We start from the raw sequence: 23,289 nt of genomic DNA, 5'->3' as shown, positions 1-23,289 counted from the left end.
CTTTCATGGTAGTCTCGGAAGGATACATCAAGCTCCTTATGTAACTTGGCAGTTATGGTTTAGGTATAGATTCTACACTGTTTAGGGTGAGATGGAGGGAAATGTATCTGGAACAAATTTACTGGCCGATACAGAAAAACGCGCGGGAGAGCTGGCGAGCGGCCACTCTCCTGGGCGCACGATTCAGGAGGATGACCTATGCATATTAGGGCCAGCTGTGAAAGGAGGCACTAGGGACACTAGCACGTCCCTAGCGCCTCCTTTTTGACAGGCGCGGCGGCTGTCAGCGGGTTTGACAGCCGACACTCAAATTTTTACGGCATCGGTTCTCAAACCCGCTGACAGCCACAGGTTCGGAAAACGGACGCCTGCATAATTGAGCGTCCGTCTTCCGACCCGTGGGCCGATTTTTTAATTTTTTTTTTTTTAATTTTTACTTTTTTTTTTTTTTTTTTTAACTTTTGGGGCCTCCCTCCGTCTTAATATCGCTATGATATTAAGTCTGAGGGTGTACAGAAAAGCAGTTTTTTCTGCTTTTCTCTACACTTCCCTGGTGCCGGCCGAAATTAACGCCAGCCTTTGGGCAGGCGTAAAATGTGCGGCTTGGCTGCACATTTTACTTTCTGTATTGCGCGGGAATAACTAATAGGGCCATCAACATGCATTTGCATGTTGCGGGCGCTATTAGTTTCGGGGGGGTTGGATGCACGTTTTCGACGCGCTAGCTTTACCCCTTATACAGCCAAGCCGCACATTTTACTTTCAGAAATTAACGCACTGTTAGCCCAGGTTTGGACGCGCGTTTTCGACGCGCTATTACCTCTTACTGTATAAGGGGTAAAGCTAGCGCGTTGAAAACATGCGTCCAACCCCCCTGAAACTAATCTTGATGAATGATATTGATCCACATCTTGTAGGTCTTCCTCTGGGCTTTCTCCCTTTTACCCAGGGGTGGGTCTATCATGAGGGTGAGGCAGTGGCTTCAGGTGGCAGAATTTTGGAGCAGCAAAAATTGCCCCTCCAAAACACCCCTGCCACGGCCACCTCACCCTGTCTCCAAAGACAAGAGTAGCCCCCATTTCATTTTATCTTTTTTTTAATTACTGATCTATTTAACAGGTAATGCTTAGGCAGTATTGGCATGACATCCCACAAGGGATGGGAACCCCGCAGGCAGGATATTAAGATGGATGGATTCACCAAGGAAAGGTCGTGTCAGACGAATCTGATTGACTTCTTTGATTGGGTAACTAAGGAATTGGATCAGAGAAAAGTACTAGATGTGATCTACTTGGACTTCAGTAAAGCTTTTGATAAGGTCCCACATAGAAGACTCGTAAACAAAATGAGAAGTTTAGGACTGAGTGACAAGATGGTCGTGTGGATTACAAACAGGTTGTCGGATAGAAGACAGCGTGTGATGATCAATGGAAGCTACACAGAAGAAAAAACAGTGTTGAGTGGTGTGCCGCAGAGTTTGGTGTTAGGACCGGTATTATTTAATATCTTTGTGAGCGACATTGCTGAGGGAATAGAGGGTAAAGTCTGCCTATTTGCGGATTACATTAAGATTTGAAACAGAGTGGACACTCCAGAAGATGTGGACAGAATGAAAAGAAATTTAAGGAAACTCAGTGGCAGCTAAAGTTTAATGGCAAGAAGTGCAGAGTCATGCAGCTGGGGAGCAGTAACCCAAAGGAGCTATACAAGCTGGGGGGAGAAGGGCTAATGTGCATGGAGAAAGAGAGGGACCTAGGGGGGATAGTGTCTAGCGATCTGAAGATGAAAAATCAATGTGACAAAGCGATAGCCAAGGCCAGAAGAATGCTGGCCTGCATAGAAAGAGGAGTCTCCAGTAAGAAAAAGGAGGTGATAATTCCCCTTAGTGAGGCCTCACCTGGAGTACTGTGTACAGTTCTGGAGACTGTATCTCAAATGGGACAGAGAGAGGATGGAGGCAGTCCAGAGAAATGCAACCAGAATGGTGGTAGGTCTCCATCAAAAGTCTTATGAGGAGAGGTTGAAGGTCCTAAATATGTATATTCTGGAGGAGAGGAGGAAGGAAAGTAGGGTGTATGTATGCACTGTCTTTCTGACACCTCTTTGTGCTGTATTCCTGTATACCAGTGTTAGACAAAGAATGCAGAGGACTCTGACTACGTGCTGGAATGCAACCAGCCAACATCCTAGACCCATTTGCTGATTGGTCTAATACATTCTCAAATCAGATGTATTGCACTTATCTAAAAACACTCTGAATATGCTCTGATTGGTCAGTATGAAGGGTATATAAGAATGTATGTAAGAATTGGGTAACTGTGTGTCTTACAATTGTATAGACCTGTTACTCTCTGGAACAAACTATCTCCTCGTGCTTTGTTCCGGTCCCTGTCCCTATCCCTTTGTCTTTGTCTTTCCCTAATAAAGTCTCAAGTTACATACTGCTGCAGAGGCTTCTTTAGAATAAACAAGGGGAGACATGATACAGACCTTCAGATACTTAAAAGGCATAAAAGACACAATTTTAATAACAAACCTTTTCTGTTGGAAAGAAATAAGGAGAACTAGAAGTCACGAAATGAAGCTCCAGGAAGGATGTTTCAGATTGAATGTCAGAAAATATTTCTTCACGGAGAGGGTGGTAGATGCAAGGAATGCCCTACCGGAGGAAGTGGTGAGGACCAGGACAGCGAAGGAATTCAAAAGGGCATGGGATAAACACTGCGTATCCCTAGAGGCGAGAGAAGGAGAGAGGAGGAAAGAGGCACATTAGAGGCAGGATCCTTCATACAGTTAAAAAAAAAAAAAAAATCTGACAGCAGAAAACTAAGACATGGACTATATAGTCCGGGGGGAGGGGGGGCAGTCTGGGAAAAAAAAGCAAACACAAGGGTGATGTACCAATATAAATCAAATAGCACAAGAGTAAGTACAGGGATACAAATAATCAAGGGGGGGGGGGTGAATTACTGATGCGACACATATTACCCTGGGCCTTAACCAATTAACCAAACAAGTAATCTACAAGGCCCAGACCCTGACGGTCTGTGAATCATATAGGATGTGAGCTTGCTGGGCAGACGAGATTTGCAATTGTGTCCTTTTCTGCTGTCATTTTCTATGTTAACTGTGGCAGCGCAATTTTAGTGATGTGCCCTGGGGGTTCCCACCCACCGTGGAGAGAAGAAGAGACAAGCAGCGGCGGTCTTTATGGTTTTCCCATGGGGTCACTCATCCCCCATGGGAAAGAGGACAGATAGGCAGCAGCGGCAGTCTTGGTGTCTGCCCACAGGGTTCTCATCTCCTGCAGGCAGGAAGAAGTGAATGGCCTATCGAGGGATTGAATATCACCTGGTGGGCTGGTTGCACTAGGCACATGGTTTCCTATCAGCTCGTGCTCAGCTTTCCACTTGAGGCTAAAGTAAGAAGAGGAGCTCAAGGAAAGGGATCAGCAGAGCTGTAATGGAGCTCAACCCGCTATGGCCCATGGATAGGCCTGTGGGACAGCGAGGAGCCTACCCTTTGCAACAGGAACTGGGAGTATGAAGAAGGAATCGTCTGGAGTGAGGACTGGCTGCCAGAAGCTCCTCCCACCTCCTCCAGAAGTGAGCAAGGAAAACGAGGCCTAGAGAAAAGAGGACCTAGAGCATGTGTGTGAGAGAGAGCGTCTGCATTTGTATTTGAGAGTGCCTGCATGTGCATGAGAGAGCACTTGGCGAGTATGAGAGTATGCTTCCTACTGTGGAATTGGGGGAGGCCCACAGCCTCGCTTTAGCCCAGTAGTCTGGTCCAGTCAGTACACTTGGTCTACCATCCGGTGAGCCCCAGGGACACAGCTAGAGAGCAAACTTGCCTACTGGGAAGGGAAGCTTGGAGTGCAGGATACAAACTCCAAAAGAGAGAACCCCCACAGAAATAGTCCCAGTTTTCCAAAAGGAGTGAAAGGAACATAAACAAAGCAATACTCCTTTTTGTAATTGCCTGTCTAACACGAGTTCCATTCCACATTCAGATTCTACCTTTCACCCTGATGTTGTGCCAAACCTGCAGCTCTGTCCCTCGCTTGCAGGCGAAAGAAAAATTCCAGCATCTAATAATCGGAGAAAACAAAAAAAGCAAAGAGCCAAAAATACTGCTAGCCTTGCCCCTCATTCAAAGGGCATCTGAAAGAAAGCTCTGCCAAAAAATCAGTCCTCAAGGGATTCAGGCACAGTACCTTAGGCTGATATCCATGTCCACGGGCGCCCCTGAATCTGGCTCTTCCTCTTCCATGGGCTCCTCCTCCGGGATATCAGGTTGTGTTTTAGATTCCCCACTGGCAGGGTGTGGCCCTTCTGGCTCTGCAGATGTTTGGATTTTTCCTGCCATCTTTCTGGGGTGCATTCACTAGGCCTTGCCAGGTCCTGCTTTTCCTGTATTCAGAAAGTCCCTCCCTGCCGGTTCCTCTGGGCCTTGCCTAGCTCTGATAACCTGGGATGTAGTCTCTTCCCTACCCCTCCCTGTCCTAGGGGCTCTGCCTGGGCTGGGAGGCTTCTGCTTTTTCAAGGGAGGTACGGGATGTTTACTTGCCCCTCCCTTGCATGTGTAACACTGGATGATATAAAATATGTAATACCGAGAGAACGCAACAAGTTTCCTATGGGATGCTGATAAACAAACATTTAAACAAACCAGATGAGAGCGTGGAGTATGCAGATATCTTTCTCCATGATCTTGCCCATCTTCAGCCTTTTTACCAATTTGGTCATTCCTGGCCTGGTCACTTTGTGTCTCCCCCATGCATCCTGCGTGGCGACCTCATCTCTGTCACTCCCATGGCTTGTCCTTGTTCTGCTTTCTCACGCTGTATCGCTTTTCTCTGTAGACTAATACTGCTCTTATTACCAGTTTGCCCACCTTTTCTTTTAACCAAAAAAACAACTTCCATCCCTCAGGTAAAATCTTTAGCTATATATATGTGAAGGTCCTTTTCCTCAAGACTTCTTGCTATAAATACATTACATGAAATAGGGTTTAAAAGGATGACAAAGTCGGTAGTTTTGTATGTTGTTTGTTTTTAAAAATCTTAGATTTTGTTACTCATTTAAATTTGCTTGGTTACCGCATGTTTTATTCCAGTTATAACTGACCCGACTCGTTAATATGTGAGGTTTTTTTTGTTTTTTTACCCCACCGTTGGAAAGAAACACTGCATTTAAATTATTTTCAAATTTCTTTGCTTAGGTAAATATATCTGCTACGGCGAGCAGACCCAGGCTGTGCTGGCAAAGCTGGCAAGTCATGGCAAGAAGATGTTTCTGATCACAAACAGTCCCAGCACTTTTGTGTAAGTAGGCTGCCTGAACCTTGTGGTGCACCACTTGATTGACACCTCTAAAATGATTTAATATTGTTTGCCACAGTCGAGGTGCAATTTTTCTGGTTATTTGCATTGCAAAAAAACCCAAAACAAAACAGGAACAAGGCAACATTTGCCTCTGCCCCAAAGCCATTTGCCAGCAGGGAGAGAACAGTGTTCCTGCTGGCAGGTGGGACTAGGGGAGCCACTGCATCTTCTGTCACAGGCCTACTGTGTCCCGCTGGGGCCGCTTGAAGGGAAGGGATGTTGTAGCCTTTGGCCTGGACTGCTTGGGGTAGGAGCTGGATTGACCCCTTGGGGGGGGGGGGGGGAGTATAAGAGTAAGAAGAGAAATTGTGGAAGGGGTTGAGAAACTCATGAAGGGCTATGAGCTGGAGAGAGAGAGTCATAGAGGAAGAGAAACAAGAGGATTATGGAGGGAAGGGCAAGAGGGAGGGGATTGTGAAAAAAGATGATGGGGCAGAGAAGAATGGGTGTTAGTGGTAAACAGTGGAGTGCCTCAGGGATCTCTTCTTGGACTGGTGCTTTTTAAGATATTTATAAATGATCTGGAAAAGGGTGCGACGAGTGAGGTGATCAAATTTGTGGATGACACAAAATTATGCAGAGTAGTTAAATCTCAAGCGGATTGCGAGAAATTGCAGGAGGACCTTGTGAGTCTGGAAGATTGGGCTTCCAAATGGCAGATGAAATTTAGTGTGGACAAGTGCAAAATGATGCATATGGGGGAGAAATAACCCCTGCTGTAGTTACACAATGTCAGGTTCTATCTTAGGAGTTACCACCCAGGAAAGAGATCTAGGCATCGGCTCAGTGTGCTGTGGTGATCAAAAAAGCAAACAATGTTAGGGATTATTAGGAAGGGAATGGCGAATAAAATGGTGGATGTCATAATGCCTCTGTATCGCTCCATGGTGAGATTGCAGTTTGAGTACTGTGTGCAGTTCTGGTTGCCGCATCTTAAAAAAAGATATAGTTGTGATGGAGAAAGTGCAGAGAAGAGTGACCAAAATGATAAAGGGGATGGAACAGCTCCCCTATGAGGAAAGGCTAAAGAAGTTAGGGCTGTTCAGCTTGTAAAAGAGACGGCTGAGGGGGGATATGATAGAGGTCTTTAAGATCATGAGAGGCCTTGAACAAGTTAATGTAAATTGATCTGAGACAATAGGAGGACTTAGGGGGCACTCCATGAAATTAGCAAGTAGCACATTTAAGACTAATTGGAGAAAATTCTTTTTCACTCAGCATATAGTTAAGCTCTGGAATTCATTGCCAGAGGAGGAGGTTACAGCAGTTAAGTATAACTGGGTTTAAAAAAGGTTTGAATAAGCTCCTAGAGGAAAAATCCATAAACTGCTATTAATTAATAAGCAATAGTAGCTTGAGATTTGACTAATGTTTGGGTACTTGCCAGGTACTTGTGACTTGGATTGGCCACTGTTGGAAACAGGATACTGGGCTTGATGGACCCTTGGTCTGACCCACCATGGCATGTTCTTATGTAGTGAAGAGAGAGGGACAGAAAGAGAGGAGTCCATTTTGGAGAGGATGGGTGAGAAAAAGAGCAGGTTGTGGATGGAAGACAGGAGGAAGGCAGTTAGAGGAGAGAGTAAGGTAAAGGGAGGGTGAGGTTATAGGAGAGTAAAAAAAATAGTTCCTAAAGAGAAGAAATGGAAAGCCGAAAAAGAGACAGCCCTGGGATGAAGAGGCAGAGAATAAAATTCAAATTTGAAAGATTAGAAAAAAAATCTTTAATCCATCACATTATAATCTTTTAAAATGTTACATAATTCTGCTAAGATTGCTAGACAAAATTTTCTTGTGTAGCAGTCATTTCTACACAAAAAATGTATCATAAAATAGTTCTTGACCACAGCATATGCATTCGTTGTCTTGCTTGGAACGTAGAGCAGATTTTATTTTGAAACACACAGCCAGATGTGTTAAAGGTGCTATGTTGACATGAAGTGTGTGCAGTGCAGAAAGTGATGTGGGAGGTTTGTGCGTGCCAGGGAAAAATTCACCTGATAGATTCACTTGAACATTGTATTGCAGCCAACACGTGGAAGCGTATTGGAAAATATATTCACTTCAAAGCTCTGTTTAGCCTGGTCGAACATTTTTGGTAGTGGAAGAGTCATTTTGAAAACAGAGCTTTTTATAGTTTCTCAAGTTCTGCTTGTTCTTCTGCTTTGTATGTGCATTTACGGCACCGTATGATTTATCAAGAAGGTACTAAAGCACAGTCCTCTATATTGTATCAAATTAAAAAAAACTGTCCATGGGGACCAATCAACCAATTAGGAAATCTTTAGCTATAAATTTCAACAAAACTTTAGAAACATTTTTACAAAAATAATGGATCACACATAAACCCTGACAGGGTGCCCTTAATCCATTCTTATTAATAATGTATTTCTATACATGTAGGGCAAATAAAACCTACCACAATCATCCATCCATCCATACACATCACAGCATAATATTTAAAAAATCACATGTATATTTGCAACAAAACACAACTAACAAAACAAAGTGGAAAATTTAAGTGTATCAGCTCCTTCAGGGAGATTTTTTTTTTATATATACACTTGAGACAGAAATCCATTTATTTATATACACGCCATTGTCTTCGGAATCTGTTGTGCTGTCGATAGGCACCCGTCAAGAGGTTTTTTGGTTTTCAACAAGATGTCCCACCAGGCTGAGCGAATGCCACTTTTAATTTGAGCCAATGGAATCCTTAATCTTCGTTGAGAGACCAACAAAGGGAAAGGATCGAACACCTTCCAAGGCTGTTTTATGAAGTGCTGCCACCCTGCAGCTGTTCGCTCATTGTCTCTCACATAGTTTTCCAATCCGTTTAGATTGTTTTCAGTCCCACAGGCAACGCAAATGTTTTCCATAAGGCACTGCTTCAATGTGTCTCAACCTGCTAGACCATCTGTTAAGCCCAAATTCCATCTTGCTTCACAAAGCTGTAAAACCAAAAGCAGAAGAAAACTAGTAGGTGCCGACAAAGTGGCACCAAGACAGTGTTTCTCAAGCCAGTCCTGGAGTACCCTTTAACCAGTTAGCTTTCATTGTGGATATCCTGAAACTCAATCTGACATAATTTGTATGCAGATTTATCTCATGCATCTTCGTTGTGGATATCTTGAAACATAGAAACATAGAAATGACGGCAGAAGAAGACCAAATGGCCCATCCAGTCTGCCCAGCAAGCTTCACACATTTTTTCTCTCATACTTATCTGTTTCTCTTAGCTCTTGGTTCTATTTCCCTTCCACCCCCACCTTTAATGTACAGAGCAGTGATGGAGCTGCATCCAAGTGAAATATCTAGCTTGATTCGTTAGGGGTAGTAGCCGCCGCAATAAGCAAGCTACACCCATGCTTATTTGTTTTACCCAGACTATGTTATACAGCCCTTATTGGTTGTTTTTCTTCTCCCCTGCCGTTGAAGCAGGGAGCTATGCTGGATATGCGTGAAGTATCAGTCTTCTCCCATGCTGTTGAAGCAGAGAGCCATGCTGGATGTGCATCGAAAGTGAAGTATCAGGCACATTTGGTTTGGGGTAGTAACCGCCGTAACAAGCCAGCTACTCCCCGCTTTGTGAGTGCGAACCCTCTTTTCTTCTCCCCTGCCGTTGAAGCAGAGAGCTCTGCTGGATGTGTGAAGTATCAGTTTTTCTTCTCCCCTGCCGTTGAATCAGAGAACTATGCTGTATGGGGCGGATTTTCAGAGCCCTGCTCGCGTAAATCCGCCCAAAACCGGGCGGATTTACGCGAGCAGGGCCCTGCGCGCCGGGAAGCCTATTTTACATAGGCCTCCCGGCGCGCGCAGAGCCCCGGGACTCGCGTACGTCCCGGGGTTCTCGGAGGGGGGCGTGTCGGGGGGCGGGGCCGGAGCGCACGGCGTTGCGGGGGCGTGTCGGCAGCGTTTTGGGGGCGGGTACGGGGCGTGGCTACGGCCCGGGGGCGTGGCCACGCCCTCCGTACCCGCCCCCAGGTCGCGGCCCGGCGCGCAGCAGGCCCGCTGGCGCGCGGGGATTTACGTCTCCCTCCGGGAGGCGTAAATCCCCCGACAAAGGTAAGGGGGGGGTGTAGACAGGGCCGGGTGGGTGGGTTAGGTAGGGGAAGGGAGGGTAAGGTGAGGGGAGGGCAAAGGAAAGTTCCCTCCGAGGCCGCTCCGATTTCGGAGCGGCCTTGGAGGGAACGGGGGGAGGCAGCGCGGCTCGGCGCGCGCAGGCTATACAAAATCGATAGCCTTGCGCGCGCCGATCCAGGATTTTAGTGGATACGCGCGGCTCCGCGCGTATCTACTAAAATCCAGCGTACTTTTGCTTGAGTCTGATGCGCAAGCAAAAGTAGGCTGATCGCGCTTCTTTTAAAATCTACCCCTAAATGCATTGAAAGTGAAGTATCAGGCTTTTTTGATTTGGGGTAGTAACCGCCGTAACAAGCCAGCTACTCCCCTCTTTGTGAATGCAAATCCTTTTTTCCACATTTCCTCTTGTTGTTGAAGCTTAGAGCGATGTTGGAGTCACAGTAAGCATGTGTATGTTTATTTAATAAGGGTATTGACTCCAGGCAGTAGCCATCATTCTGGCGAGTCACCCACTCTTCATTGGCAGCATCTTGACTTTATGGATCCACAGTGTTTATCCCACGCCCCTTTGAAGTCCTTCACAGTTCTGGTCTTCACCACATCCTCCGGAAGGGCATTCCAGGCATCCACCACCCTCTCCGTGAAGAAATACTTCCTGACATTGGTTCTGAATCTTCCTCCCTGGAGCTTCAAATCGTGAACCCTGGTTCTGCTGATTTTTTTCCTATGGAAAAGGTTTGTCGTTGTCTTTTGATCATTAACACCTTTCAAGTATCTGAAAGTCTGTATCATATCACCTCTGCTCCTCCTTTCCTCCAGGGTGTACATATTTAGATTCTTCAATCTCTCCTCGTACGTCATCCGATGAAGATCCTCCACCTTCCTGGTCGCCCTTCTCTGTACCGCCTCCATCTTGTCTTTGTCTTTTTGAAGATACGGTCTCTGAACACAGTACTCCAGGTGAGGCCTCACCAAGGACCTGTACAAGGGAATAATCACTTCCCTTTTCTTACTCGATATTCCTCTCTCTATGCAGCCCAACATTCTTCTGGCTTTAGCTATCGCCTTGTCGCATTGTTTCGCCGACTTCAGATCATTAGACACCATCACCCCAAGGTCCCTCTCCTGCTCCGTGCACATCAGCCTTTCCCCCCCCATCGAATACAGTTCATTCGGATTTCCACTCCCCATATGCATGACTTTGCACTTCTTGGCATTGAATCTCAGCTGCCATATCTTCGACCACTCTTCCAGTTTCCTTAGATCCCGTCTCATTCTCTCCACTCCTTCCGGCGTGTCCACTCTGTTGCAGATCTTAGTGTCATCCGCAAAAAGACAAACCTTACCTTCTATCCCGTCCGCAATGTCGCTCACAAAGATATTGAACAGGACCGGTCCCAACACCGATCCTTGCGGTACACCACTTAAAACCGCTCTCTCTTCAGAGAAGGTTCCATTTACCATCACACATTGTCTTCTGTCCGTCAACCAATTTGCAATCCAGGTCACCACCTCGGCACTCACTCCCAAGCTTCTCGTTTTATTCACCAGTCTCCTGTGCGGAACCGTATCAAAAGCTTTGCTGAAATCCAAGTATATGATATCGAGCACTCTTCCTCGATCCAATTCCTTGGTTACCCAGTCAAAAAAGTCAATCAGATTTGTCTGACGGGATCTTCCTCTGGTGAATCCATGCTGCCTCTGGTCCATCAATTCTCCCGACTGTAGATAGTTCACTATTCTCTCTTTCAACAGTGACTCCATTACTTTTCCCACCACTGAAGTGAGGCTAACCGGTCTGTAGTTACCAGCCTCCTCTCTGTTCAAGCTCTTGTGAAGCGGGACCACCACCGCTCTTCTCCAATCACTCGGCACCACTCCCGTTTCTAGGGATCTATTGAACAGGTCGCACAGTGGTCCCGCCAGCACATCTCTGAGCTCCCTCAGTATCCTTGGATGAATCCCATCAGGCCCCATGGCTTTGTCCACTTTCAGATTCTTTAGCTCTTCCCATACATTATCTATTGTAAATGGATTTTCCTCTGTTCCGCTTCCCTCCAGTTTCTTGTTGTATAGAGATGGTCCTTCTCCAGGGTCTTCTTTAGTGAACACAGAGCTGAAGTATTCGTTTAATATTTCTGCCATTTCTTCGTCTCTCTCCACATATTGATCATTTTCATCTTTCAATTTCACTATACCACTTTGGACTTTTCTCTTTTCGCTGATGTATCTGAAAAATGTTTTGTCACCATATTTTATCTCCTTGGCAATCCTCTCTTCCGCTTGACTTTTTGCCAACTTGATTAATTTCTTAGTCTCCCTCAGTTGAATCAGATATTCTTCTTTGTGCTCCTCCCTTTGGGATCTTTTGTATTTCTTGTATGCAGTTCTTTTAGCTTTAATTTTGTCAGCCACCTCCTTTGAGAACCAGATAGGTTTCATTTTTCTTTTGCTTTTCTTTACATTTCTAACATATAGAGCAGTTGCCTTGGCGATTGCTCCTTTTAGATTGGTCCACTGTTGATCCACATCTCTCTCATTTTCCCATCCATTTAGTTCTTCCTCTAGGTACTTCCCCATTTCCTCAAAGTCTGTGTTTTTGAACTGTAAAACTCTGGTCTTTGTGCTTCTTTTCCATATTCTTTTAGTGATATTAAACCATACCGTTTGATGATCACTGGTGCTGAGGTGGGCACCCACCTTGACATCAGAGACGATATCTCCATTATTGAGCACTAAGTCGAGAATAGTTCCTTCTCTTGTGGGTTCCAATACCATTTGTTTGAACAAAGATACTTGCATGGCATCCACTATTGCTCTGCTGTTTTTAGATTGAAAACCAGATGGCCTACGGCAGGGGTGACCAACTCCAGTCTTCAAGAGCCACAGAATGAATATGCATGAGATACACTTGCATACAATGGAGGTAGTGCATGCAACTATATCTCATGCATATTCATTATGGATATTCTAAAATCTAGGTCTGTTTGTGGCTCATAAGAACCAGAGTTGGTCACCCCTGGGCTAGGGGTTACTCCAGGACTGGCTTGGGAAACAATGATTTTGTTAGTTTCATCTGCTGTGCAGCCTCCCGTCCACCAGAGGTCCTCAGAGAGCACCACTCAAGCTGTGCAAGCTACTGCCTCGCTGATCACCTGCTACATCAGCCCCAGGCCTAATTAACCCAGCCTGTCCAGTCCCTCGGTGCCTCTTCATTGAGTCACCTTGGCTCCTTTACCTGGCCACCTCTTCCTTGCTATTCTACCTTGACTTGTGGCCTATTTAGGCCTTCTACCTTGCCTTGTGGCCTACCCAGGCCTTCTGCCTTGCTCTGTGGCCTACCTTGGCTTCCTGCATTGCTCAGTGGCCTTCTGGGCCTACCTGTCCTGCCTTGTGACTGATGGGCCTACAAGGGTTACCTTGCCTGGTCTGTTTGGCTTTCCTGTTTTCTGTTGCATGTCCTGTCCTTGTCCATTCCTTGTCCTGTTCAGTCCTTTGTCTGTTTCCCAGGCCTTGCTCTTGTCCTTGGTTCAAGCCCTGCCTGAATCCAGTCCATGCCCACCCTCAGTACTAGTCTTGCATGCAGCCCTGTCTTTATCCAGCCTCTGCCTGTCCTCAGTACCCACCTTGCATTCAACCCTGCCCCTATCCAGCCCCTGCCTGTCCTCAGTACCAGCCCTACTGCCCGTGCCTGACTCCAGCTCCCAGCCTCTTCAGAGCTCCCAGTACATGCCTGCTTCAGCGATGATGATCTGCACAAGGCAAATCCTATTGTGCCCAAGAACCTAAGGGCTCAACCTGTGGGGGAGGGGGCTGGTTAGGCAGATCTCCATTCCTGCTCTGCAGTCTTGTACCCCTTCTGTGGTGGTGCTCCCTGATTCCAGCCTGCCAGACCGTGACAGATTTATCAGATGCCCTGCTTCCCAGACTCACTCGCTCCTTCACTATCTGAGACAACATTGGTATTTTTGTGTTTCTGGTTTGGGATTGTTTCATTTGATTTGTCATATGTTTGTCAGACTTTGTAAGTATGGAATTGTCATTCTGTAAGTTAGTTTTGTTTGTGCATTTATAATTAACTGTTAGATTTTTCTTGGATTGTATAAAATACCCCAAGATTCTGTTGCATGTGTGTACTTGGAAGGGCAAGAAAGCGATTTTAATTGTACTTGTTTTTATTCTTCAGAATGAGTTCAGACTACCAGATGTATCATCGGATATCCAAATTTCAATAGCAATTAAACGATCCCCTGACACAGACTGTGTTGGGAGGGACTGAACATCAAGAATTTTATAAAAGGAGTCAAATGTCCTTAGTTTCAAATGGGTATAGCTGTTAATGGCACAAGATGTATTTTGAAAGAGCAGAATCATCAAATTACACCCAATAATTAGAACTAATAAGGATTAAAAAATCTTCTGCTCTCCCTACCTTGATCTTCTGATTTCTGGTCACCCTGAGATTATCGTGGATTGGGGGAGGTAGGGCCGCACAAATGTTATCTTCTCTCACACACGCACACACACACGCACATGCACAATAACACATTCATTCTCTCACACACTCCCGCTCTCTAACATACATAGGCGCTCTCTCCCTCACAGGTACATTAGGGCTATATGTGTGTGTACGTACCTGTAAGAGCCTGTGTGTGATGCATAGGCTCACAGGCACACAAACACAGGCTCTGAAAGACATCGGCTCAAGCTCACACACGTACACACATGGCCTTCTGTTGTCATTGGACCATGGTAGGAAAAGCTCCACTACGGCCCCATGGGCCTTTTGATGTCTTTGGGCCGTGGTGGGATGAGCTCCACCATGGCCTACTGACCTTCTTGCTTCGCAGTGGGTGGGAGTGGAAGTTGTGCGCAGGTGCAAGCATAACAGAAAACCTGGGACTCTCACTTTCAGCCACCGGCAGGTTGAGCACTGGTGGCCTGCAGCGTGTGTCTCCTTTCACCGCTGGCGGGTTCAGCGCCATTGGCCAGCAGCTTCTCTCTTGCTGCCCCCTGGATGTACTGCCCCATGCAACTGCACAGTATGCACCCGGTCGCACCGGGCCTGGTTGTAGACTGTTATGCAAGTGAAATAAAGCCTTCTGCTATTATGTATAATCTGATTTAGACAAGTAGAAGAATTATAGGAGGTGGGCCGAGTGATTTGGTTACCTTGGAAGAGAAGGAAATCCAAATAGTTCCTCTTTAAAATCAAGGGAATGAATATCCTTCTTGTTTCACTGGACCTAAACACTGTTTTTTGCTAAAAGAAAATAAACCATTGCAAGCATATTGAATTGATAGTTCTCTTGCAGTTTCAGGGAGGGGATTACAGAAAAAAAGTCCCTTCAAGCTTTAAAGCCTCAAATCATGCAGTTGTTCCCCGAGCTTGGAATCTATTCTGTGATCGGTTATCCTCCAGATATTAAGTACTTTCCCTATAGACACACAATGGGAGAAACCCCTTTAGTACAGTCCAGGAGAGCAGCCTATGAAAAGCAATAATTGGCAAAATTGCTATTGGGGATTTGCTTATTTGTACTGTAAGTAAAAGCAGGTTTTAGTAGTAGTTATCAAAGAAATGTTTGTACGTGAGTATGAAAATATAAATTCTCTAGCATCCAAGTTAAGTGAAATATTTGTTTCAAGAGCGGTTTATTTGCAGTTATGTGTTTGATGGAGTGCTCCAGAGATTAACATTGCAGTGCCCCATGCCACTTGTTTTCCTGCAGGGACAAAGGCATGAACTTTATTGTCGGGAAAGATTGGCGAGACCTTTTTGACGCTGTTATTGTGCAGGCGGACAAGCCTAATTTCTTCAATGACAAGCGAAGGTAAGCATCCTCCTCTTTGGTTATTTTTAGAGACCGTCGTCCTTGTGGATGGCAGAATTACAGGGTTAGGTTCATCTGTGAGTTCAGGGGACTTGCTCACGATATACAGCATTGATGTGTAGAGTTGGGCTGAGATTAAATACGTTTTAACACTGATCTCATTTTGGCTTTGTTGGAGGAAAGCGTGTAGAGGGCAAAGCATGTGAAGGAATAGAGGAGTGGGATAGCACCTGTTTGAGACAATAGTACAACCACATATTTTAGAAATATTTCATTTAGCACAGAGAAAAATTTAAGGATTCCTTTTTAGGGATGTGAATAGTTTTTTGACTATTTAAAAAAATCGTCCGATATTTTTTAAATCGTCAAAAATCGTTAGAGTGCGTGATACAATAGAAATTCCCCCGATTTATCGTGAAAAATCGTTAATGGATTAGTGTCCACTAATGGGAGTTATTTGGGGGGAGGGCGGGAAAACCGGCACACCAAAACAACCCCTAAACCCACCCCGACACTTTTATCGGCTGGGGCGCAGCCGATAAACAAAACCGCGATCGGGCCCGATGGAAAAAAACCCACATGTGAACTGGAATCCGAACCGATTCCGGTTCTGATTCACATCTCTATTCCTTTTTTTCCCCTTGATTGATTTTTTTTTTTTTTTTTTAAATGATCAAGCTGAAATAAAGGGCATTGATATTCTTAAAGCTTCCTTATAGTATCCACATCCATAGAAACATAGGCCATATGGTCTTAAATTTTGCAGTCATGTTTTTATCTAGTCTGCCCATTGGTGCAACTGCTCAGGTCTATAATCCCAAATAAACAGCTTGGGTGTAAAAAAAAAAAAATTGGGAATGTTTACATGCTGTGATCATTGGAAGCGTGTGCTAGAGGGGTGGCTTAGTGGCAGAACATGCACTGCCATGCTGAGGAGCTGGGCTCAGTTCCTGGATCAGATTTTCCAATGTCTGGGATGACTGTAGATACTGCAGAGACAATGTTCGCAGCCCTAGGGTGTTGGCTTGAGGGTGGTGGGGAAGGACAATGGCGATATCTTGTGGCTGGATTTAGTTCTCCATGATTGCATGTTCCCCAGCCAAGGCCTGGAGTTGCAATGACTGCACTGAAGTAAGTTGTGGGAGGGGAGAAATCACTGGGTAGTTGTATATGAAAGCTGATAGCACAGTAGCCTAACAGAGGTTATTTCCAATTGAGCTGGAAGCTCAAAAGAGCAGGAGGAAATGGCCAACATCCCTCTCCTGTCTTCCCTCCTTCCAAAAAAAAATAAAAATATGGCCACAACAATACCCTGTATATTCAAAGAATGAATACAGCATAGAGAGCTAGATAGCAATATGGAGAGAAGTCCATGATAAAGGCATGAACCTTATGTTTCAGGAATTATAACAAAATTATGTAAGAAACTAGTCTAAAGACATTTTGATTGGGTGACTAGAGAACTGGATCAAGGAAGTGCGCTTGATGTGATCTACTTGGATTTCAGCAAAGCTTTTGATACGGTTCCACAATGGAAGCTTGTGAGTAAAATGAGAAGCTTGGGAGTGAGTGCTAAGGTGGTGGAGTGGATTACAAACTGGTTGTCTGATAGGAGACAGAGTGTAATGGTAAATGGAACCTACTCGGAAGAGAAAACCATGTTAAGTGGAGTGCCACAGAGTTCGGTTTTGGGACCAGTTCTGTTCAGTATCTTTGTGAGTAGGGATAGAAGGTAAAATTTGTTTATTTGCAGGTGATAAAATCTGCAATAGACACACCTGAAGGAGTAGACAGAATAAAAAGATTTAAGAAAGCTGGAAGAGTATTTGAAGACTTGGAAGCTGGGATTCATTGCCAAGAAGTACAGTCATGCATCTGGGATGTGGTAATCCAAAACAGCTGTATGTGATATGGGGGGGGGGGAGAAGAGAGAAGACTGATCCAAAAGAGGGATCTTGGGGTGATAGTGTCTGGAGATCTGAAGATGGCAAAGCAATGTGACAAGGTGATAGCTAAAACCAGAAGAATGCTGGGCTGCATAGAGAGAGGAATAACCAGTAAGAAAATGGAGGTGATAATGCCCTTGTACAGGTCCTTGGTGAGGCCTCACTTGGAGTACTGCGTTCAGTATTGGTGCCCATATCTCAAAAAGGATAAAGTCAGAATAGAGGTGGTCCAAACAAAAGCGAGGGGTCAGCATTGGAAGGCGTATGAGGAGAAGCTGAACGATCTGAATATGTAAATCCTGGAAGAGAGGAGGTTTTAATAATGCACAATCGACAAACTTTTTCCATTGGAAAGAAATCTGTAGAACTAGGGGTCACAAAATGAAACTCCAGGGAGGATGACTCGGAGCCAATGTCAGGAAATATTTCTTCATGGAGAGGGTGATGACTGCCTGGAATGCCCTTCCGGAGGAAGTTTGACAAAGTCCCTCATGAGAGGCTTCTATGAAAACTAAAAGTCATGTAATAGGAGGCGATGTCCTTTTGTGGATTACAAGCTGGTTAAAAGACAGGAAACAGAGAGTAGGATTAAATGGTCAATTTTCTCAGTGGAAAAGGGTAAACAGTGGAGTGCCTCAGGGATCTGTACTTGGACCGGTGCTTTTCAATATATATATAAATTATCTGGAAAGGAATACGACGAGTGAGGTTATAAAATCTGCAGATGATACAAAATTATTCAGAGTAGTTAAATCACAAGCAGACTGTGATACATTGCAGGAGGACCTTGCAAGACTTGAAGATTGGGCATCCAAATGGCAGGTGAAATTTAATGTGGACAAGTGCAAGGTGTTGCATATAGGGAAAAATAACCGTTGCTGTAGTTACACGATGTTAGGTTCCATATTAGGAGCTACCACCCAGGAAAAAGATCTAGGCATCATAGTGGATAATACTTTAAAATTGTCAGCTCAGTGTGCTGCAGCAGTCAAAAAAGCAAATAGAATGTTAGGAATTATTAGGAAGGGAATGGTTAATAGAACGGAAAATGTCATAATGCCTCTATATCGCTCCATGGTGAGACCACACCTTGAATACTGTGTACAATTCTGGTCGCCGCATCTCAAAAAAGATATAGTTGCGATGGAGAAGGTACAGAGAAGGGCAACCAAAATGATAAAGGGGATGGAACAGCTTCCCTATGAGGAAAGGCTGAAGAGGTTAGGGCTGTTCAGCTTGCAGAAGAGACGGCTGAGGGGGGGATATGATAGAGGTCTTTAAGATCATGAGAGGTCTTGAATGAGTAGATGTGACTCGGTTATTTTCACTTTCGAATAATAGAAGGACTAGGGGGCATTCCATGAAGTTAGCAAGTAGCACATTTAAGACTAATCGGAGAAAATTCTTTTTCACTCAACGCACAATAAAGCTCTGGAATTTGTTGCCAGAGGATATGGTTAGTGCAGTTAGTGTAGCTGGGTTCAAAAAGGTTTGGATAAGTTCTTGGAGGAGAAGTCCATTAATGGCTATTAATCAAGTTTACTTAGGGAATAGCCACTGCTATTAATTGCATCAGTAGCATGGGATCTTCTTAGTGTTTGGGTAATTGCCAGGTTCTTGTGGCCTGGTTTTGGCCTCTGTTGGAAACAGGATGCTGGGCTTGATGGACCCTTGGTCTGACCCAGCATGGCAATTTCTTATGTTAAGTGGTGAAGACGAAAACAGTGATGGAATTCAAAGGGGCATGGGATAAGCACTGTGGATCCCTAAAGGCTAGAGGATGGGAATGAAGAAAAGAATGTATGGGGGTAACTTGCTGGTGTGGCAGCTGCTACCCTTAACCAATAAACCTTTATGCTGTTGATACAACTCCATCATGGCTCTCTGCTTCAACGGCAGGGAGAAAAGGAGAATTAGATTTGAACAGCAACCAACGAGGTTCCTGACTTTTACGGTCTGGGGAAACAAATAAGCATGGAGTAACTTGCTGATGCGGTGGTTACTACCCTTAAACAATAAGCCGGATTCTTTTGATGCAACTCCAACATTGCTCTGTACTTCAACGGCAAAGGGTAATGGGGAATTAGATTAAAACAGCAACCAACGAGGACTCTGACCTTTATGGTCTGGGAAACTGATAAGCATGAGGGTAACCTGCAGGTCGCAGCAGATACTACCATAAGCTTGGTGGACAGACTGAATGGACCATCTGACCCTTTTCTGCCCTCATTTCTATGATTCTATGTAAAAAAAAAAAATGACAGGAGAAAACAGTGCTGATTCATGTACAGTCACTCCCCTAACTTCACCCTGCCCCTGGAATGCCCCTTTCTTCACTTGTGATTGGTTAGCATGTATATTCGCCTTACCTTTATTTATTTATTTTTTTATCATCTACTGTTACCATATTTTGTTTTTCTCTTATTGCCATTTTCTATTCGTAAAGCTGTTTTGGTTCCTCTCTTTTAAATAAACAACCATAAAAAAACAAAACAAAACAGGAATAAAACTATAATAAAAAGAACATGTAGAAATTTTGTTTGTTTAAAGATCTAGGGCTCTATTTTTGCTTTCAATTGCCTAAAAATCAGAAAGCTTAATTTTTCAAAAAATACTCGGTGCCTTGATTTAGGAGGATTTTCAGCTGAGCTAAGGCACCTACATTTAGACCCACTATTCATTCACTTAGATTTAGGAGTCTAATGACGTTTCTTCCTATAGACACAGAATGGGAGGAATGTAGTAAGGTAAGGAGCCTTTTTGCTTCCAATTTCACGCCCAGTAGCACCACCTTTTACAATGGCGCTATTGGGTGCGAAAGCCGGCAGCAATCGCACTGCAGAGGTGCGATTGTTACCTGCTTTCGCAGGCCCTCCCCCCGCTTCGCACCCCCACCCCCCTGTACCGTGCGATTCACGCCGCCGTGGTAGGTTAGAAAATCTAGGCCTAAGTTAGGTACCTAATGCTGAATATCAGTGCTAAGTACATTTTTTTCCTCCTCTCCTAACTCCGTCCCCATTACCACCCACTTTTTAGGGGCGTAAATTTAGGTACTCAACCATAGTTAAATTTTTGAAGGGTCTGATTTAGATTCCTATCTCCGTTTTTGAAAATTAACCCCAAAGCTGTAAACGTTTGAGCTTTATAAGAATGCATTTCCCATAGTCTGCATTTTGTGATCACGGGAGAAAAATGTGACTTTGTCTCTCAGCTCTGCTGGGGCAGTAAACCTTAAAGGGAATGAAGGACATTGATGGGAGAGTCAGGTATAAATTAGTAGGCCATGCAGGAAGCAGTACTTATTGCAAGGGGTAGGCAACTCCAGTCCTGGAATTCAACAGACAAGTCTGGTTTTCAGGATATCCACAATGAATATTCATGAGACTTATTTGCATACAATGGAGGCAGTACATGCAAATCTACTTCGTGCATATTAGGAGTTGCCGATCCCTGTCTTATTGTGTAAGAATGATACTGCTTGGGTGGAAGGATAGAAACATGAGTGCAATGAATCGAGCAGTTTTCAAAACCTAAACTTGTGAGAAATAACAATTTTACATACGGTAATAAGTTACCTTCCTCAAGACACATTCCTAATTATAAAATTTAGTTTTTTGATTTCCCTGAGGTTTTTTTTAAAATAATTTTTTTAAAATAATGACGGAAAACATACCACCAGCCACAGTAGAACTAAACTACTGTGCTGTTCAGCCAATGAAGAACTTGGTATGTGTGCATCTTAAGTCTGCCACTAGGTGTCACTGTTGTGCAATGGCTGAGGCTCCGCCCTCCCCCTCCATCCCAGGAGACTGAACACTGTCTCTGCAGCTTCTAACCCAATGGTCAGAAGTCCAATTGATGTAGAAATCAAACCAGATCTTCCATTTATTTTTATTATATTTTTTTAACATAATTTCATCAGTTTCCTTATCAATATAGAAACACAGAATGTGATGGCAGATAGAGGCTATATAGGCCAGGAATTCTATTGATTCATGCCTCCTGCTCTGCTTTGTAGTCTCTTCTCCCTTGGAGATCCCCTATGCTTGTCCTGTGCCTTCTTGAATTCCAAAGCTGTTCCATGATTCCACTGTCCCTTCTGTAAAGAAATGGGTTTTTTTTAGATTACTCCTGAGTATATCTCCTATGGTCCTCAGCTAGTAATCACTGTTAGATACGTTATAAAGTAAAAAAAGGGTATGTAGCTATAATCAGTGAACTTCTGATGTTTTCCATAATTTGCCCTATTCGTATTCTTTCCTCTGTGACATTCTTGTCACTTAGTTTTCTTCAATTTATGCTGTTTCAGACCTTTTCGGAAAGTGAATGAAAGAGGTGTTCTGCTGTGGGACAAAATCCATAGACTAGATAAAGGGCAGATTTATAAACAGGTATGCTTTTTTCAAATTTTATAAATATCTATGTTCAAGGCAACAAGTCTATGGCATATATTTTAATTTAGCAATTGGAGTGACCATGCCATGAAAGCACAAGTTGTGAAAATTGTGTGTTGGTTTCTAATACTACCACTCCCTGTGTGACCTTCAACTCCTTTCATTCTACCTGTACTAAGAGTTTGATAATGAGTGCTTTGAGGTAGCAAGAGTATAACCACGTGAATTATCTTGCACAGTGCAGTGTACACTGATGGTACTACAGATATGCACAGAAAAATGCAAACAAGATAATTATAGCACACAACAAACTGTAATGCTATTTTTGGTAAAATTTTGAGTTATTCTAGTCACTTTGATAATGTTTTCCAGTTTTGTGTTAACCTGAAAATTTGAGTTACTTGCACATATTTTATCTTCAACCTCTGCAGGGTAATTTGTTTGAATTTCTGAAGCTTACTGGCTGGCGGGGATCCAAAGTTTTGTATTTTGGTGATCACATCTACAGTGATCTAGCGGTAAATATTCCTTAGGTTTAATATTTCCATCTTCTGCCTTTCAGTTTTGCATCAGTTTTGGCCTGAATAAAGATGTTTTCCTTATCGTCTCTCCAGATGATTCCAGTACAAATTAGTTTAGCCACCCTGCCAGCAGATGGAGACTGAGAAGATTCTGATTTGCTGATGCTGCCTCCTATAGGGTACAGTGACACCTGCAGCTCTTCGGTATTTCTCTGTTTCAGCAGATGAGTGGTACTGAATCCTGCAGTATGGAGTTTGGAGACAACGTGCTCCCAGGCATTTTCACCTTTGGTGTTATGTATTGTTGAATAGGGACAAGCAGAGGGAGTGGTGGCCCTTCCTTGGCTCGGTCCTGGGCACAGGATGGGAAGAGAGAGCCAATGGTGCTGGTTCTCTTCTTTCCTCCTGTGGCAGAGTGGAGTTTGGCTCCTGGTTCCCCGCAGCTGGCACCCATCCTTCTCCTCTCAGGAAAGTATATTTGGGACTTTTTCATTAAAGGTTTAAAAAAAAGAGAGAGGATTTATGTCTCGTGCTTGCAGCTTTGTTTTTGGGACTAGGTAAGGATCTGTGAGTCTGCTCTCGACGGGGCTTGTTCCTCGGGTGGGGGGGCTGTGACAACTAGGATCACAGTATTTCAGGTTTTAGTGGGCCAGCATTATGGCAGCTCCCATGGAGCATGAGAAGTGCTGTAGCAGTTTCAGGGGTCACTGTGGCAGTGGGTGTGTGCCATGATCATTTAGAGGCTCGATCATCGAGGTCAGGGACTGCAGCTGGTGAGTCTTCCAGGCTGGGATCAGCATTGGGAGATGGAACAGTGGGGCCCAGAGCGTCATTGTTTAATGGGCCTGAATGCTGTGCGCTTGCAGGAAATGAACAGGCAGCACAGCCAGCGGGCCATTTTAACTTCAGCAGCAGCCAGAGATGAATTGTTAAATCCTTTGGTTCTCTGTCCAGTGGGGGAAGAGAGCAAGGGCACTGATTTGTTTTGGGGTGCTTCTGCTTTGTCCTCTGGTCTTTCTTATTAATGCATGAGGCTTTTTGCCTATGGAGGGAAAATCCTCTGGTGAAAGTAGTACTGTTGTTAAGCAGTAGTAATGGTACACTAATTTTTTTTTTTTTATATTG

At 44.3% G+C, this 23,289-nt stretch overlaps 1 protein-coding gene across 2 annotated transcripts in view; it reads left to right on the top strand.

The window, feature by feature from the left end:
• NT5DC3 (5'-nucleotidase domain containing 3) overlaps positions 1-23,289 on the top strand; it is a 99,751-nt gene that overhangs the window by 46,088 nt on the left and 30,374 nt on the right. For both annotated transcript variants that reach the window (XM_029601499.1, XM_029601498.1), the window contains exons 8-11: positions 5,224-5,326; positions 15,202-15,303; positions 21,559-21,640; positions 22,075-22,161. In XM_029601499.1, coding sequence (XP_029457359.1) covers positions 5,224-5,326; positions 15,202-15,303; positions 21,559-21,640; positions 22,075-22,161 — 374 coding nt within the window. The remainder of the gene's footprint in view (positions 1-5,223; positions 5,327-15,201; positions 15,304-21,558; positions 21,641-22,074; positions 22,162-23,289) is intronic.

This window comes from Rhinatrema bivittatum, chromosome 4 (genome assembly GCF_901001135.1).
Source record: "Rhinatrema bivittatum chromosome 4, aRhiBiv1.1, whole genome shotgun sequence".
NCBI lineage: Eukaryota > Metazoa > Chordata > Amphibia > Gymnophiona > Rhinatrematidae > Rhinatrema > Rhinatrema bivittatum.
The sequence above is the reverse complement of the archived record's forward strand: the minus strand, read 5'-3'. Positions and strand labels throughout refer to the sequence as shown.